The 13,549-nt window shown below is 44.1% G+C and overlaps 2 protein-coding genes across 3 annotated transcripts; one reads left to right on the top strand and one right to left on the bottom strand.

The window, feature by feature from the left end:
- Positions 1–610: 610 nt before the first annotated feature.
- LOC116874261 (peptidyl-prolyl cis-trans isomerase A-like) lies at positions 611–1,318 on the bottom strand. The gene has a single exon (XM_032868853.1). The coding sequence runs from the start codon at positions 1,298–1,300 to the stop codon at positions 806–808; it is 495 nt and encodes a 164-aa protein (XP_032724744.1). The 5' UTR covers positions 1,301–1,318; the 3' UTR covers positions 611–805.
- A 3,129-nt stretch (positions 1,319–4,447) lies between these two features.
- ACRV1 (acrosomal vesicle protein 1) lies at positions 4,448–10,765 on the top strand. Of its 2 annotated transcripts, none has more exons than XM_032868852.1 (4): positions 4,448–4,605; positions 6,931–7,461; positions 9,517–9,636; positions 10,390–10,765. In XM_032868852.1, exons 1-4 carry the CDS (start codon positions 4,554–4,556, stop codon positions 10,512–10,514), a joined length of 828 nt encoding a protein of 275 aa, XP_032724743.1. In that variant the 5' UTR covers positions 4,448–4,553; the 3' UTR covers positions 10,515–10,765. The 2 variants fall into 2 exon arrangements, with proteins under 2 accessions (XP_032724743.1, XP_032724742.1); XM_032868851.1 differs by having other exon boundaries at positions 4,450–4,605; positions 6,931–7,548.
- The last annotated feature ends 2,784 nt before the right edge of the window (positions 10,766–13,549 follow it).

Here is a 13,549-nt window from a genome sequence, read left to right as displayed (position 1 = left end):
CAGGATTGTGAGGGTCTAGTGATTCTAGACTTTGGGGTGGGGGAGAAGTAAAGATAAGGGAAGTACCAAAAGGATTTTCACATGCTAAAAAATACAGTAGGATCCAGGAGGCCTTGCTATATTCAAATTAAAGATTGGATGCAACCATTAGTGTAAACGATCATTCCTTATCTGGCTTCAATCACAGCATAATTCCTGGCTCTTAGTTTGATCAGTCGTCCCGTCAGATAAGATCCAGTGCTGAAGAAGCATGGAAGGTCTCAGTGTCCTGACAAGCTGGCCACCTTCCCCAGGTTACAAGTACATGGGTTTAGCACCCTGGTGTGCTGGTAAACACTTAAAACTGGCTTGTGGGGGCGAGGCTGGAAGGAAAGAATTTGCAGACTTCCACAGTGTAAATGGCAATTTGCAGCTACCATCCTGATGTCACCGAGTAAGGAGTTGAGATGTGGCCACCATTATAGAGTATTTCCAGCCTACAGATACAACAGTGCCAAATAACCTTATGAGCACAGATAATAAATAGTAAAATATCATTAAATAATTAAGAAGTGACGAGCACTTCTTACCTTTGTTTCTTTTTTTTCTTTTTCTTTTGTGTGTGTGTGTGTGTGGTTTAGGTTTTATTTCATCATAAACTGAACTCTGAGATCCAGCTAGGCCTGGGGGTAAGGAACCATGGAACCCGCAGAACTGCAGTGAGCGGAGATTCTGGGGTAGTTCGAGCAGGCAGGGGTGGAGGGGCGCTCTCCTGATCTACAGAAGGAATGGTCCGGTAGTTAAGATAAAACACGAGTCAGACTGATCAGATCTGTCCACAGTCAGCAATGGTGATCTTCTTGCTGGTCTTGCCGTTCCTGGACCCGAAGCGCTCCATGGCCTCCATGATGTTCATGCCCTTTTTGACCTTGCCAAAGACCACGTGCTTGCCATCCAACCACTCGGTCTTGGCAGTGCAGATGAAGAACTGGGAGCTGTTCGTGTTGGGTCCAGCGTTGGCCATGGACAGGATGCCAGGACCCGTGTGCTTCAGGATGAAGTTCTCATCATCAAACTTCTCCCCATAGATGGACTTGCCACCAGTGCCATTATGGCGTGTGAAGTCCCCACCCTGGTACATAAATCCGGGGATGATCCTATGGAAGCAGGAACCTTTGTAGCCGAATCCTTTCTCCCCGGTGCTCAGAGCACGGAAGTTCTCTGCCATCTTCGGCACCTTGTCTGCTAACAGCTCGAAGGAGACGCGGCCCAAGGGCTCGCCGTCCATGGCGATGTCGAAGAACACGGTGAGGTTGACCATGGCTGGGCGGCGCGGGAGGCTCCGGACCGGTGGCGTCTGCAAGGCCTCTTACCTTTGTTTCTAACATAATGTCTTTCATACATTAATTTTAATAATATCTGTGTTCAACAACCAGCTTATTGAATTCCTGAAACTTGACCCATCAGCTCTCATCAGTCAGTTCAAGACAGCTCCCAGCACATCATGGGTTAAGTCACCACCACTCAAAAAAGCAGATCAAGTGAGAGGTTCTCAGCTCTCCATACATAAGACTATTCCTAGGGAGCCTACTTGCCTCTCTTTCTGTGTTCCCACTACAGGTGAGCCCTTGGGAGAAGACCATTTGGCTCAGCTCATCTTTTTAAACCAGGCTGCATCTTTTTTTTTTTTTTTAACCAGGGCTGACCTACTGGGTTCTTCACTTCGCTTCAGGCCATTAGAAACTGGAGCTTTCCCTCATCTGGGATGGCAGAGATGGGCAGAGGAAGGACACAGGGACTGGAACGCCTCTGGACATCTTAGCTCCCGAACACTTCTGGTCCCACGGCAAATTCTCCATTACTCCATTTTTTTTTTAAGATTTTATTTTTATTTATTTGTCATAGAGAGAGAGGGAGAGAGAATGATCACAGGCAGACAGAATGGCAGGCAGAGGCAGAGGGAGAAGCAGGCTCCCCGCCGAGCAAGGAGCCCGATGCCGGACCCGATCCCAGGACGCCGGGATCATGACCCGAGCCGAAGGCAGCTGCCCAACCAACTGAACCACCCAGGCATCCCACTCCATGTTTTTTTATACAGTGTGCTCAGATCCTCACAGGTTTGACTCCAAAGTGCCAGACCACGGGACACAGGGAGAAAGTTTCCAAAACAGAGCTTAAGGAAAGCCAGCCTGAGTGGGATTAGGATACAGTCCCATAATGCTAACTTTAAGAAAAAGAGGGAGGGAGGAAAAAGTTGGAGGCTGAGGTTTAAGGGAAGACTGTTAGGGCCAATTTAATGTTAAAACCTGTTTAACTATTAGGGCCTGCTTAGCCAGAGCAACTCCATATTGCCTAGGTAGCCATATTGTTGTTTACATCCACGGACTTCATTCCGGGAATAAATGCTCCAGTAGTTCCTGGTATGGTTCCGGGTATCGATTCTGGGAGTAAATGCCTTAACAATAGAAGCCACATACGTTGGGTCTGTGGTTATGCCCTATAAAACCAGCCTGTGAGATCGGGAGGGGGTCACTCTCTTCGGAGGCCGCCCTGGCCAGTCAGTCTGACTTCTAATGCTTGGCATAGAAGGCTTTGCATAACTTTCACTTTGTCTCAGTCTCGTTCCTTTTTGGTAGCGGACCCCAACAAAGACCATTCAGGCTTTAGGTCCTAACTTTCAATACTGTGACTCCTAGGTTGGGATGAGGCAGCAATATTCCAGAAAGTTCTGAGAACTGCATAAAAGCGTGCTGCCAAACTTTAGACAACTGGTGGGTGTTAAACTAGTGCCTCTCCCTTTCCATGAATTTCCACTGCTTCTATCAACAAAAGTCTGACTCAGTATGATCCCCAGCTATTTCTCCAGACTCTCCACATGGAGAAAAAATTATCAACAACTTGCTCCTTCATGCATTTCTCCACTCCCCAGCAACCCAGCCTCAAACCCACAAATCCTAGTTTTGTCCTCCTACACAAGCCAAGTAGGGTAGGCCTCCCTCTGCCACTTTTGACCCCTGCTGATCCCACTTTTTCCAGCTAACCCACAGTCTTTGGTCATACCAGTCTTAGAGCTTTCTATAAACTTTCCTCTGTGAGGCAGAGAGGTGTCCAAAAAAGGCAACTCATCCATTCCTCCATTCACAAAGCACTTGTTAAGTATGTATTATGTGGCAAAACTGCTACTAGGTAGTGGGGGTACTTTAGCGATCAAGACAGACAGGGGAAAAGAAAAAGAGACAGACAGGGAGGGACCCTGCTTTCAAGGAGCTTAGAGACCAATGGAAGAGATAAATATTAAACCCATAATTGTAAGAGTGACAAATGCATCTGTACCGGATCTAGCATTCAGTACTACATATAACGAAGTGATCCATTGGAGGTGGGCAGGGAAGAAGTAGGAGGTGAGGGCCAAGAGCTCTCTGCCACCCAACCCCCAACAGTTCTAGCTTTCCACCAGGTGGATGCCTCGCTGCATCCACAGTCTACCCCCTTGAGAGAAATTATAACTCAAGGCACAGCTTTCAACAACTCCTTGTTGATCCCTTTTCTGGGCCCATACCATGTATTTGCCACTTGTTTCCTATCAAAACCAACATGTTACCATAGCCTGGTTGAGAGCAGGAGCCATAAAAGATAGGACACCCAAGAGCAGCTTTGTCATGTCAAGACCCAACCGGTATCAAAACCATGGCAGGAAAGGAAGAAGAATAAATATAGAATAAATATTTTGATTTCAATCTGTGTGTGTGTGTGTGTGTGTGTGTGTGTGTGTGTGTGTTTCCCCCTCTAATCTTCCACTGGCTAAATCCAGTCTGAAGCCAAACACAACCAGCTTTCAGGTGATCAGGTCAAGAGAGACTAGTTTACAGGCCCAAAAAAAAAAGAGGCGCCCGAGTGGCTCAGTGGATTAAGCCGCTGCCTTCAGCTCAGGTCATGATCTCAGGGTCCTGGGATTCATGATCTCAGGGTCTGGGGACCGAGCCCCGCATCTGCCTCAGCATCCCTGCTGAGCAGAGCGCCTGCTTCCCCCTCTCTGCCTGACTCTCTGCCTACTTGTGCTCTTTCTCTCTGTCAAATAAATAAAATCTTTAAAAAAAAACAAAAAAAAAACAAAAACAAAAAACAAAGAACAACAAAACCAAAACCAAACCAAACAAACCGGAGGGCGGGGGGTGTGCTGATTCAAAGAGCCGAACACAAAATAATCAGGCAATCACAGCTCACTGTCAAGAACATTTCAAAAAGAGAATAGCTTTAAAAATTTATTACAAAAAGAATGTTATTTTGGTAATGGGATTTTTTTTTAAGATAGGGCAAAGAGCCCCAATACACCATGTTATACATGGCAAATTAGCCTTCACTGGCATCATTTGCCCTGAGTTGTTAGAAAGCCATCCTGCCTGAACAGCCTGCATGAGAACCTCAGAGCTCAACCCATTGTGAGGCACATGGGTGGTCTCTGAGGTTCTAGAATTCCCAGGAGCTGTAACTTAGCATTGGGAGCTTCTGCTCACAGTTTTCCTTCACAACTCTTGGGTGCCCTACGCCAGAGTCTCCTCTTTCCCAAAATCCAGATGAAGAAGTTTCTCTTACTAATGAGTCTTTATCTGATTGGATGTGCCAGAGGTGAGTCCCCTATCTTGGCTCTGGGAAACTTCTTTCACGTCTTTTAGCCCTTGAAGAAGGAAGACCAGAATATTAGTTATCTAAATCAATCTGACTCAGAATCAAGAATAGCTAAACCAGTTCAACTCTGAGAGCTCCCAAGCCAGTTGATTCCTCCTAGTAATGGCTTTGCCATCAGAGAAGCCCACTGGTTGGGCACAGTCTCATTCCTACTACTTCTTTCAATCACTCATCTTTTGTACCTGATGCTCTGTGAGATGAGAAAACAGGTCTAAGCGTTCTGTGAAAGTACAATGAATGTTTGTCCCAGTGAACGGAGTGCAAGGGATCCTTGTGTAATTAATGTAGCAAGGAAAGATGTAAGGAGATGGGAATGTGATATACCCAGAAAGCCATCTCAGAACACAGCAGGGCTATGGGCCAGAGACCTTACAAGCCTCTCTGTCATGGCCATGTTCTATCCATCCAGTTGTCTGTATTTCCTCTTTCAGGGTCCTCATTCATAGGTTGTGTTCCCTCATTTTTCCTACAGGAGAAAAGAGAGGCCATGAGATCTGAACTGTTGGCTAAATGACAAAGTGTTTTCCGTAATGTTGGTTGTCTGAGATTTTGTTTTTTGCTCTCTTAGACTTTCAAAGTTGATTTAGAAATATAGATACATATAGCTACCAGATGGTAGTATATGCCAGCCACATGGCAAAGCAGTGACTCATCAACTTTAAGAATGACTAAGAAATGAGTGTGTTTTTTCAAGCCTCCTTTCTACATCAGAAATTTCTTTATTAAAACTCCTGTTAACTGTTAAACAGCCAAGCAGATAATATTCAATAACAACTTTTAAAAATAAAAACCTCCCCAAAGCCTTTCCAAATCTTACCTTTCCTTTATCAACATATTCTAATCCCAGTCTTTCAGAAAGTCGTAGATTATGAGGACTGTGAATCATCCAGAACACATGAATCTATTGTAGGACTCTTACAGAGATAAGGGTAATTTGGAGCCCTAGGCCACCTCGTACTCAAGAAATCTTGTCATTCCTCTCAGATTTTGGCTAGGATTAATAATTCAGTCCTTCTATAGTCCACCCACCCTCCTCTGAATTACTCAGTCTAAGCACACAGTAATCAAATAATTTGGTGCTACATTCAATAAAATTAAAAGTACTACCTAAAGAATATTTGTCTAATAGTCATTGGTGAGATAGATTAAAAGTAGAAGGGACTGGCCAAAAGAGAATGACCGGCTAAGAGGTTTGTTTTTTTTTAAGTCCCAGTGTAAAGTGGGGAGGAGAGAAAAATTAAATTAATTGAACACTTAAGCAATGAACTGGGCACTTCACAGTTTATCTTACTGAAAACCCATGCAACTACATGAAGTGGGTATAAATGGTACATCACAAGGAATCTCAATTCAGAAATAAATAAGCAAATAATGTTTTTTATCTTAAAAACTGATCCCATCTTTGAGTCTCCAACCTGCATGGATTAGGGACTGAGTGTAAGAAAGAACTTGAATTTGCCAAATAAAAATGTCTTAAACCCTATCTGGTCATTTTTGTGAGTTCATTAGATATTTGTCATCTCTGGTTTAAAATTTATCCTGTCCAAAGAGTAAAATCTTCTATCTTCAATTTCAGCTAGAATTACTTAGCTATTAAACCGAGTTGCTTTCTCTTTCCCTTTTGTATTTTCAACCTTCCTGCTTTTCACCCAGAGAGAAACTGGGAGGGAGGGCTGGTGGTAGACTTCTGATAATGTGATTGATGGCACATTGATTTCCTGATGCTGTCTTTGTCAGGGAGGCACATGATTTTCCCTTTGGGTGCCTTTGGTTCATGGGCTAGGGGACCCCCCTGTACATTTATTAATAATGTGGATCTCAGGGATGCCTGGGTGGCTCAGTCGGTTAAGTGTCTGTCTTTGGCTCATGTCATGATCCTGGGGTGCTGGGACTGAGTCCCTTCCCTGCTCAGCAGGGAGCCTGCTTCTCCCTCTGCCTGCTGCTCTCCCTGCTTGGGTGCTTTCATTCTCTCTCTCTCTCTCAATCTGACAAATAAAATCTTAAGAAAAAAATAACGTAGATCTTAAAATTCTTCCTTTATGCGCCAGAGGCAGTCTCTGCGTGTTTCATTAATGCCTCTGTCCTTCACAGTCTTTTCGAGTAATTAGTTGATTTCCTCCAACATCTGCAATATCTTCAGATCCCTGACCAGGCCTACAGGAAACCCAGGAATCCCACTTTAGCCTTATTGCATAAGCAAAGCAGTCCTTATCCCATTCTTTCTCTCGCCTTCACTATCTCTCTTCTGTTTCTTCTCCACCCCAGGAGCATCAGGTCAGCCTGATGAGCCTCCTGGCTCTATGGATCATCAAGCTTCAGTTCAGCAATTTTCAGGTGAGTACGTTTCACTTGGAAACCCTTCAGATGGTGAGGCTTTATATGAGACTTCTGCAGGCGAGAGCACTTTAAGTGAGCATTCTTCAGGTGAGCACACTTCAGCTGAACATGCTTCCAGTGAGCACACTTCGAGTGAACACATTTCAGGTGAACACACTTCAGGTGAACACACTTCAGGTGAGCATGCTACGGGTGAACACACTTCAGGTGAACGTGCTTCAGGAGAGCACACTTCTGGTGAACCTTCAGTTGAACAGTCTTCAGGTGAAAAGCCTTCAGTTGAACAGCCTTCCGGCGAACAGTCTTCAGGTGAAAAGCCTTCCAGTGAACAGCCTTCTGGCGAAAAACCTTCAGGTGAACAGGCTTCAGGTGAGCAGGTTTCAACTGAAAAGCCTTCAGGTGAACAAGCTTCCAGTGAGAAGCCTTCTGGTGAACAGGCTTCAAGTGAACAACCTTCGGGTGAGCAGGCTTCAAGTGAGCAAGTTTCAGGTGAAAAGCCACTGGGTGACCAGCCTTCAGGCATTCCACCATCAAGCACATTTTCAGGTGAGGCACATTTCTGGGTGAAGTATATCTGGATGGGTTCTTGTCCTTGACTTCAGGAGAAAAACAGGCAACACGTCAAGACACCCAACTTTAAGGAGAGCGTATAGAAGACTAGCTCACAAACACTTCACAGACGGCTCTCTCAAAAACACTCGTTACAATAATACCAGGAGGCAGGATGTAGGTTTTGTGGAGCCCTAAAAGCGAAACAATCTTGAGGGCCCTTTAAAAAAATAAAGTGACACAAATACAAAATGCCAACAGTCCCTCCAACTTCACCCTACATAAGAAATTATGAATACAAATGCCCACTGCTCCCTTGGAAGGGGCTCATGGGACACTCACCTTAATGAGCTTCACGTTAATCTGCCTCAACAAACTATGTTTGAATGCCTCGAAAACTCTGGGAAGAGATGACTAGCCCTGGAGCTGGTGGCTCCAATTTTATTTGAACAAAGAAAATAAAGCATGAACACACTCTTGTCTGTTAGATTCGTAAAAAGGTTCCCACCACAACTGCAATTCTTTGGCTCTTACTAAAAAGAGGTTGTTCAGGGGCGCCTGGGTGACTCAATGGGTTAAGGCCTCTGCCTTCGGCTCGGGTTGTGATCCCAGGGTCCTGGATCGAGCCCCGCGTTGGGCTCTCTGCTCGGCAGGGAGACTGCTTTCCCTTCCTCTCTCTCTGCCTGCCTCTGCCTGCTTGTGATCTCTGTCTGTCAAATAAAATAAATAAAATCTTTTTTTTTTTTTAAAAAAAAAAAGGTTGTTCAAGAAAGGAAAACAAGATCCAGAGTTTGACCCCTCAAGATATTACCAGACATAAGCACTTCATAGTTCCTTCCATCGCACAACTTCAGATGAAAGAAGTGGGGCTAACATCACATAGCTAGAAAGTAGCAATCCTTGGATTCAAAGTTAAGTTGGTCTGACTCCAAAGCCCACATCTTACCTATTTTCTTTATCCTTCCTTAAGTAGGGAACTGGCAATGGACATAGTAAAAGAGGCAAATGGAAGCATTTCAAAAAGAATGCCCTTTGTGACAAATTGACATTGTTGTTCTGTTTCTAATAAAGATTTTATTTATTTATTTGACAGAGAGACAGGAAGAGAGGGAACACAAGTGGGGGTGGGGAGAGGGAGAAGCAGGCTACCCACAGAGCAGAGAGCCTGATGCGGGGCTTGATCCCAGGACTCTGGGATCATGACCTGGGCCAAAGGTAGACGCTCAACCTACTGAGCCACCGAGGCACCCCGACAAATTGACATTGTTGAAGGTCAACTTGAAAATGGAGAATGATCACTCTTTACAGAATTTGCAATATTATAGCATTCTAATATAGCCTTTTCTTTTTTTTAAGATTCTATTCATTTATTTGACAGAGAGAGTATAAGTAGGCAGAGCAGCAGGCAGAGGGAGAGGGAGAATCAGGCTGTCCGCTAAGCAGGGAGCCCTATGGGGGGCTCGATCCCAGAACCCTGGGATCATGACCTGAGCCAGGGGCAGCCGCTCAACCAACTGAGCCACCCAGGCTGATAACACCCAGGCCCTCTAACATAGCTTATTAATCAGTCAGTTCTTACTCTAAGTGTGCCTTGTGGGTGACAGTATGATGGGAGAGTAAAAAGGGGAGCCAATCATGTGATTAAAGGTCTACTTTTCTCCTATGGAGTTATACATAGCAGAGCCAGTGGAGATATGAATTGGAGTAAACACCAGTATTGTAGAGAGAAATCTGGGATTCTTCAACAATGAAATTTATAGACAAAGTAGTAAGAATGAAGGAATTTCCTCTGGTCCAGAAGAGAAACTACGCTCTATCAGATGCAGGGCCCTCAAATGCCAACAAGAACCATAAAAAGATATGTAGTATCCAGGCTACTTACTGCCCACCATCCCTCTTCCTGGGACTCATGGCTCTACGCCTGGTCCATCGGGAAATTTCATCAGGCTTATCTTAAATTTGCAGGCCCAATATTAAATTGCCACACATGTTCATATATGAATGATCAAGGAAAATGTCTTCGTGGAGAGGGAGTCTGCTCCACTCAGAATTCCCAGCAGTGCATGTTAAAGAAGATCTTTGAAGGTATGTGGGGACTTCATAACACAGTCTCTGCCAGAGAAACACATCAACTGAGTACTCTTGAGAGCAGCTGGGGTGGCGGGAGCCAGAGGAGGGGTCAAGCTGTGCTTCCCCAGAAACTTGAAGACTCAGGAGAAACTTATCCTGAATTAAGAGCACAATTCTAGCTGCTGATGGGGAGGGAAGGGCCCTTCCCAACAGGCCCATGTTGTCTTAAAAGGAGACAGGGAGACTGGCGGTCTCTTCCTACAAAAGAAATGGAGGAGTTGCACCTTGAGATGTTGAGACATTGACCATAAGCTCAGGACCGTGTCTGTCTTGTTCATGGCTATATGTTCCTAGCACTTAGCGCAATGTTTAGTACATGGTAGGCATTTAGCAAATACTGAATAAATGAATAAACAATTGTCTCTCAGTCAGTGTTCATAAGTTGCCAGACCTGTTCTGCTTTATTGCCATACCCTCTACCCTTATTATACTCACTCCTCATCCCCGCATAAAGGATCTTGGTTACTGCCATCCTGTGAACCACACTGTCTGACTTCCCCTGTGGTTTGTCTAGTCCCTCAGTAGAGGCTGGGGGCAGCAGATGTGGGGAAGGGCACAGAAAAGACAGGCAGAAGGAGTGGGGGGGGAGGAATACACAAGCTGGAGGTCTTGGTCATGCCTTCATGGAGACACCGGGGACCACGGATGAAAGCAAAGGTCAGAGGAAGAAGCCTTCTGCTCACTACAGTCTGTCTCTGCTTCTTTCAGGTGGAAAACTCCAATTCATGGTTCAGGGGTGTGAGAACATGTGCCCGTCTATGAACCTTTTCTCCCACGGAACCAGGATGCAAATTATATGCTGTCGGAACCAATCTTTTTGCAACAAGCTCTAGAAGCCTGTGCCCTCGCTTCCTGCCCTGACTCAGGCAGCAAAAATTCTCCATCATCGTACAGGGCTCGATTTATATTTCGTTTCTTTCCCAGACAATAACGAATCACTTCTGCCTCTGCCTGAGTGTCAGGATGTTCAAATACCTCACCTTCCCTCTCCTATCCATGCCCCGTTACCCATTCTTCTCTGTCATCTGTCTTCCCTTACCCCATCTCTCAACACTCTTTTCTTTCTCAATAAATTCTGCATGGTCAAGAATACAGCCTGGAGATGCACTTCTTTTCCCATCAGCCAGCTGCAGGGTCGGCCTGAGCTTGCTTCCTCTCTACACACTAAAGTGGACGTGTTCTAAATCACTCTACATTCATCAAAGCGGTGGGGTCCTCCAGGGCAGACACAAAGAGAAACGCAGAGGAGCTTGAACAATACTGTGGGACCTTCCTTGACCCCACTCCGTGTCCATCCTATTAGAAACCCCACCCCCTTCTATTATCCCATGATGGTGTCCAAAACTCACCCCTTCATTGGCTCTTGGGTTTTCAGTCTTCGAGTCTACTCGTCACATAATTATAACAACAAAATGTCTCTTTTTTATTTGCTATATAAATACGCAGGAGGTCATACTGTTTAAATCTTTCTCTCACACAATGTTACAGAATCATCTCAGTATAGAGAAGCAGGTGGAAATACTGTAATAGTCCCTCTCTCACCTTGTATTAGTTTTATATTCTTTAAATATGTTTTTACATACATGGTCTCCTCTGATCCTCAGGAAAGAGCCCAGTAGGGCAAACAAGAAAGACAGCATCATCCTTGGTTTACAAATACACAGAATTTATTATTTAGTACACCATGTTGTTCCAAACTGGCCATGGCTACAGAGTTACATTGAGCCAGGGCCGGATTTCAAAACCAAATCTGCATAATTTCAATTTGAGTAGTTCCACCACATGATAAATACTAGGCAGAATGGTTCTTCCAAGACCAAAATCAATCCTCCCTCCCAACACAAGCATATCTCCTTTTAGCCACTGCTCTCCCACACCTCTGTTTAAAACCTCCTGAGATCAGCTGGGTGGTCTTGACAGTGTCTTGCGCAGAGCAAAAGACTTCAATTTTGATAAAATCCAATTTTTTCTTTTATGGACAAGGCCTTAGATTTCATGCTTAAGAACTCTTGGAATACTACATCAAGAAACATTTTACAGGTAACTGGGTAGCTCAGTCAGTGAAGCGTCTGCCTTCAGTTCAGGTCCCACAGTCCCGCTCCCTGCATAGCGGGGAGTCTGCTGCTCCTCCTCCCTCTGACCCTCTCCCTTGTTCATGCTGTCCCTCATAAATAAAATCTTTTTTAAAAAAGATTTTACTGTTTGTGAAATTTAAGAAATTATACACACACACATATGGATTTAAGCATGTGCTATTTGCTTAAAACCAAATGGGCTGGGCACTGACTTTGGATACGTATTTCCACGAAGACAATCATCATTGTGAAGAGAGTGGTAACTAGCACTTACAGAATATATATTCTATGCTATGTGATGCATTTAGCGTTTTTGTTTATGCTTCTCTTTTAATCCTGAAAACAATTTTATGCAATTATTAAGATTACAGGATCCTAAGCAAGACAAATTGGAGAGTTTTGTCACAAGCCAAAATAAATGGTGGTGGTTCAGAGACTCCTTCAGGTTCCTTTTTAAATTTCTAAGTGAAAATTATTTTGGATACACAGTACTATCCCTTGATTAACTGGCATTCAAAAATAAAGGCCCAAGACCTGGAACTTAAACTCCAAAAAAGGGGCACCTGGGTGGCTCAGTCCTTGGGTGTCTGCCTTCAGCTCGGGTCATCATCCCATGGGTCCTGGGATCAAGCCCCACATAGGGCTCCCTGCTCAGCTGGAAGTCTGCTTCTCCCTCTCCCACTCCCCCTGCTTTGTGTTCCCTCTCTGTTTCTCTCTCTGTCAAATAAGTAAATAAATAATCCAAAATAAAATAAAATTCTAAAAGAATTCTCAACTTGAAATATGGTTTACTTGGGTGCCTGGGTGGCTCAATCTGATAGGCATCCAACTCTTGGTTTCGGCTCAGGTCCTGATTGCATGGGTCCTGAGATCGAGCCCTGCATGGGGCTCCCCACTCAGGAGTCTGCTTGGATATTCTTCTCTCCCTTGACCTTTTCACCTACTTGTGCTCTCTCTCTCTCTCTCTCTCAAATAATTAAATAAAATCTTAAAAAAAAAATAGAAAGAAAGAAATATGGTCTACTGAGAGCAAGAAGAAAAATGAAATCCTACTAACATTATTGACATATTTTTTTGAGGGAAGGGGATAAATATTAGCTAAATCTATTCTATAAATATAGCTACATACGTTGAAGAAATAAGTTCAAAAATGTGGTTAAAATGGAAGGGAAGTTCTGGCTTCCATTAATAATGGAGTAGTTTGGTCGAACCAACCCTCTTTTAGATAACAGTTATAAACAGGGTGAAAAATAAGAAAGAACTACTCGAAAGTTCCTTGAAAGGTACTGGAGAGAAGTCACTCCTAAAAAGACAGGAACAGGGCCAAGCAAGATTTGCAAGTCTGTGGCTTTATGCCTGAGAGGACTTCTTTGTCCACATACCAAGGGAAGGCAAAATCCCACAGTTTACTGATTTGTGGATTCAGAGAACAAAGATTAGGGCTGGCAGAGCAGCTATAAAAGGAAATCCTAGAAAGAAAGAAGTCATAATTAAACCTCAAAATGAGTATAAACTTTGACCAAATTCTTGGCTGATCACTGACTCCTGGAGGTCTGACAATAGCAGCCAGAAGTTGAAAGAGATGTGTGCTGCTGTCTACCTCAAAGAAGACAGAGTTTGGACTACAATTCAATTACAATTCATCCTAGGAGAACACAAGTCGACACTCTTCAGAGGAACACACAGAATCCAGAACCTCTACAATGCATCATTCACTATGTCCACTATGTAATAAGAAATTAGTAGAAATATAAATAAAAATGAGACCCATAGGGAAGAAAAAAAGGTTACTG

This window comes from Lontra canadensis, unplaced genomic scaffold (assembly GCF_010015895.1).
Source record: "Lontra canadensis isolate GAN:19392208 unplaced genomic scaffold, GSC_riverotter_1.0 scaffold36, whole genome shotgun sequence".
Lineage (NCBI taxonomy): Eukaryota > Metazoa > Chordata > Mammalia > Carnivora > Mustelidae > Lontra > Lontra canadensis.
Note: the sequence above shows the minus strand (reverse complement) of the source record. Positions and strands in the feature narration are given on the sequence as shown.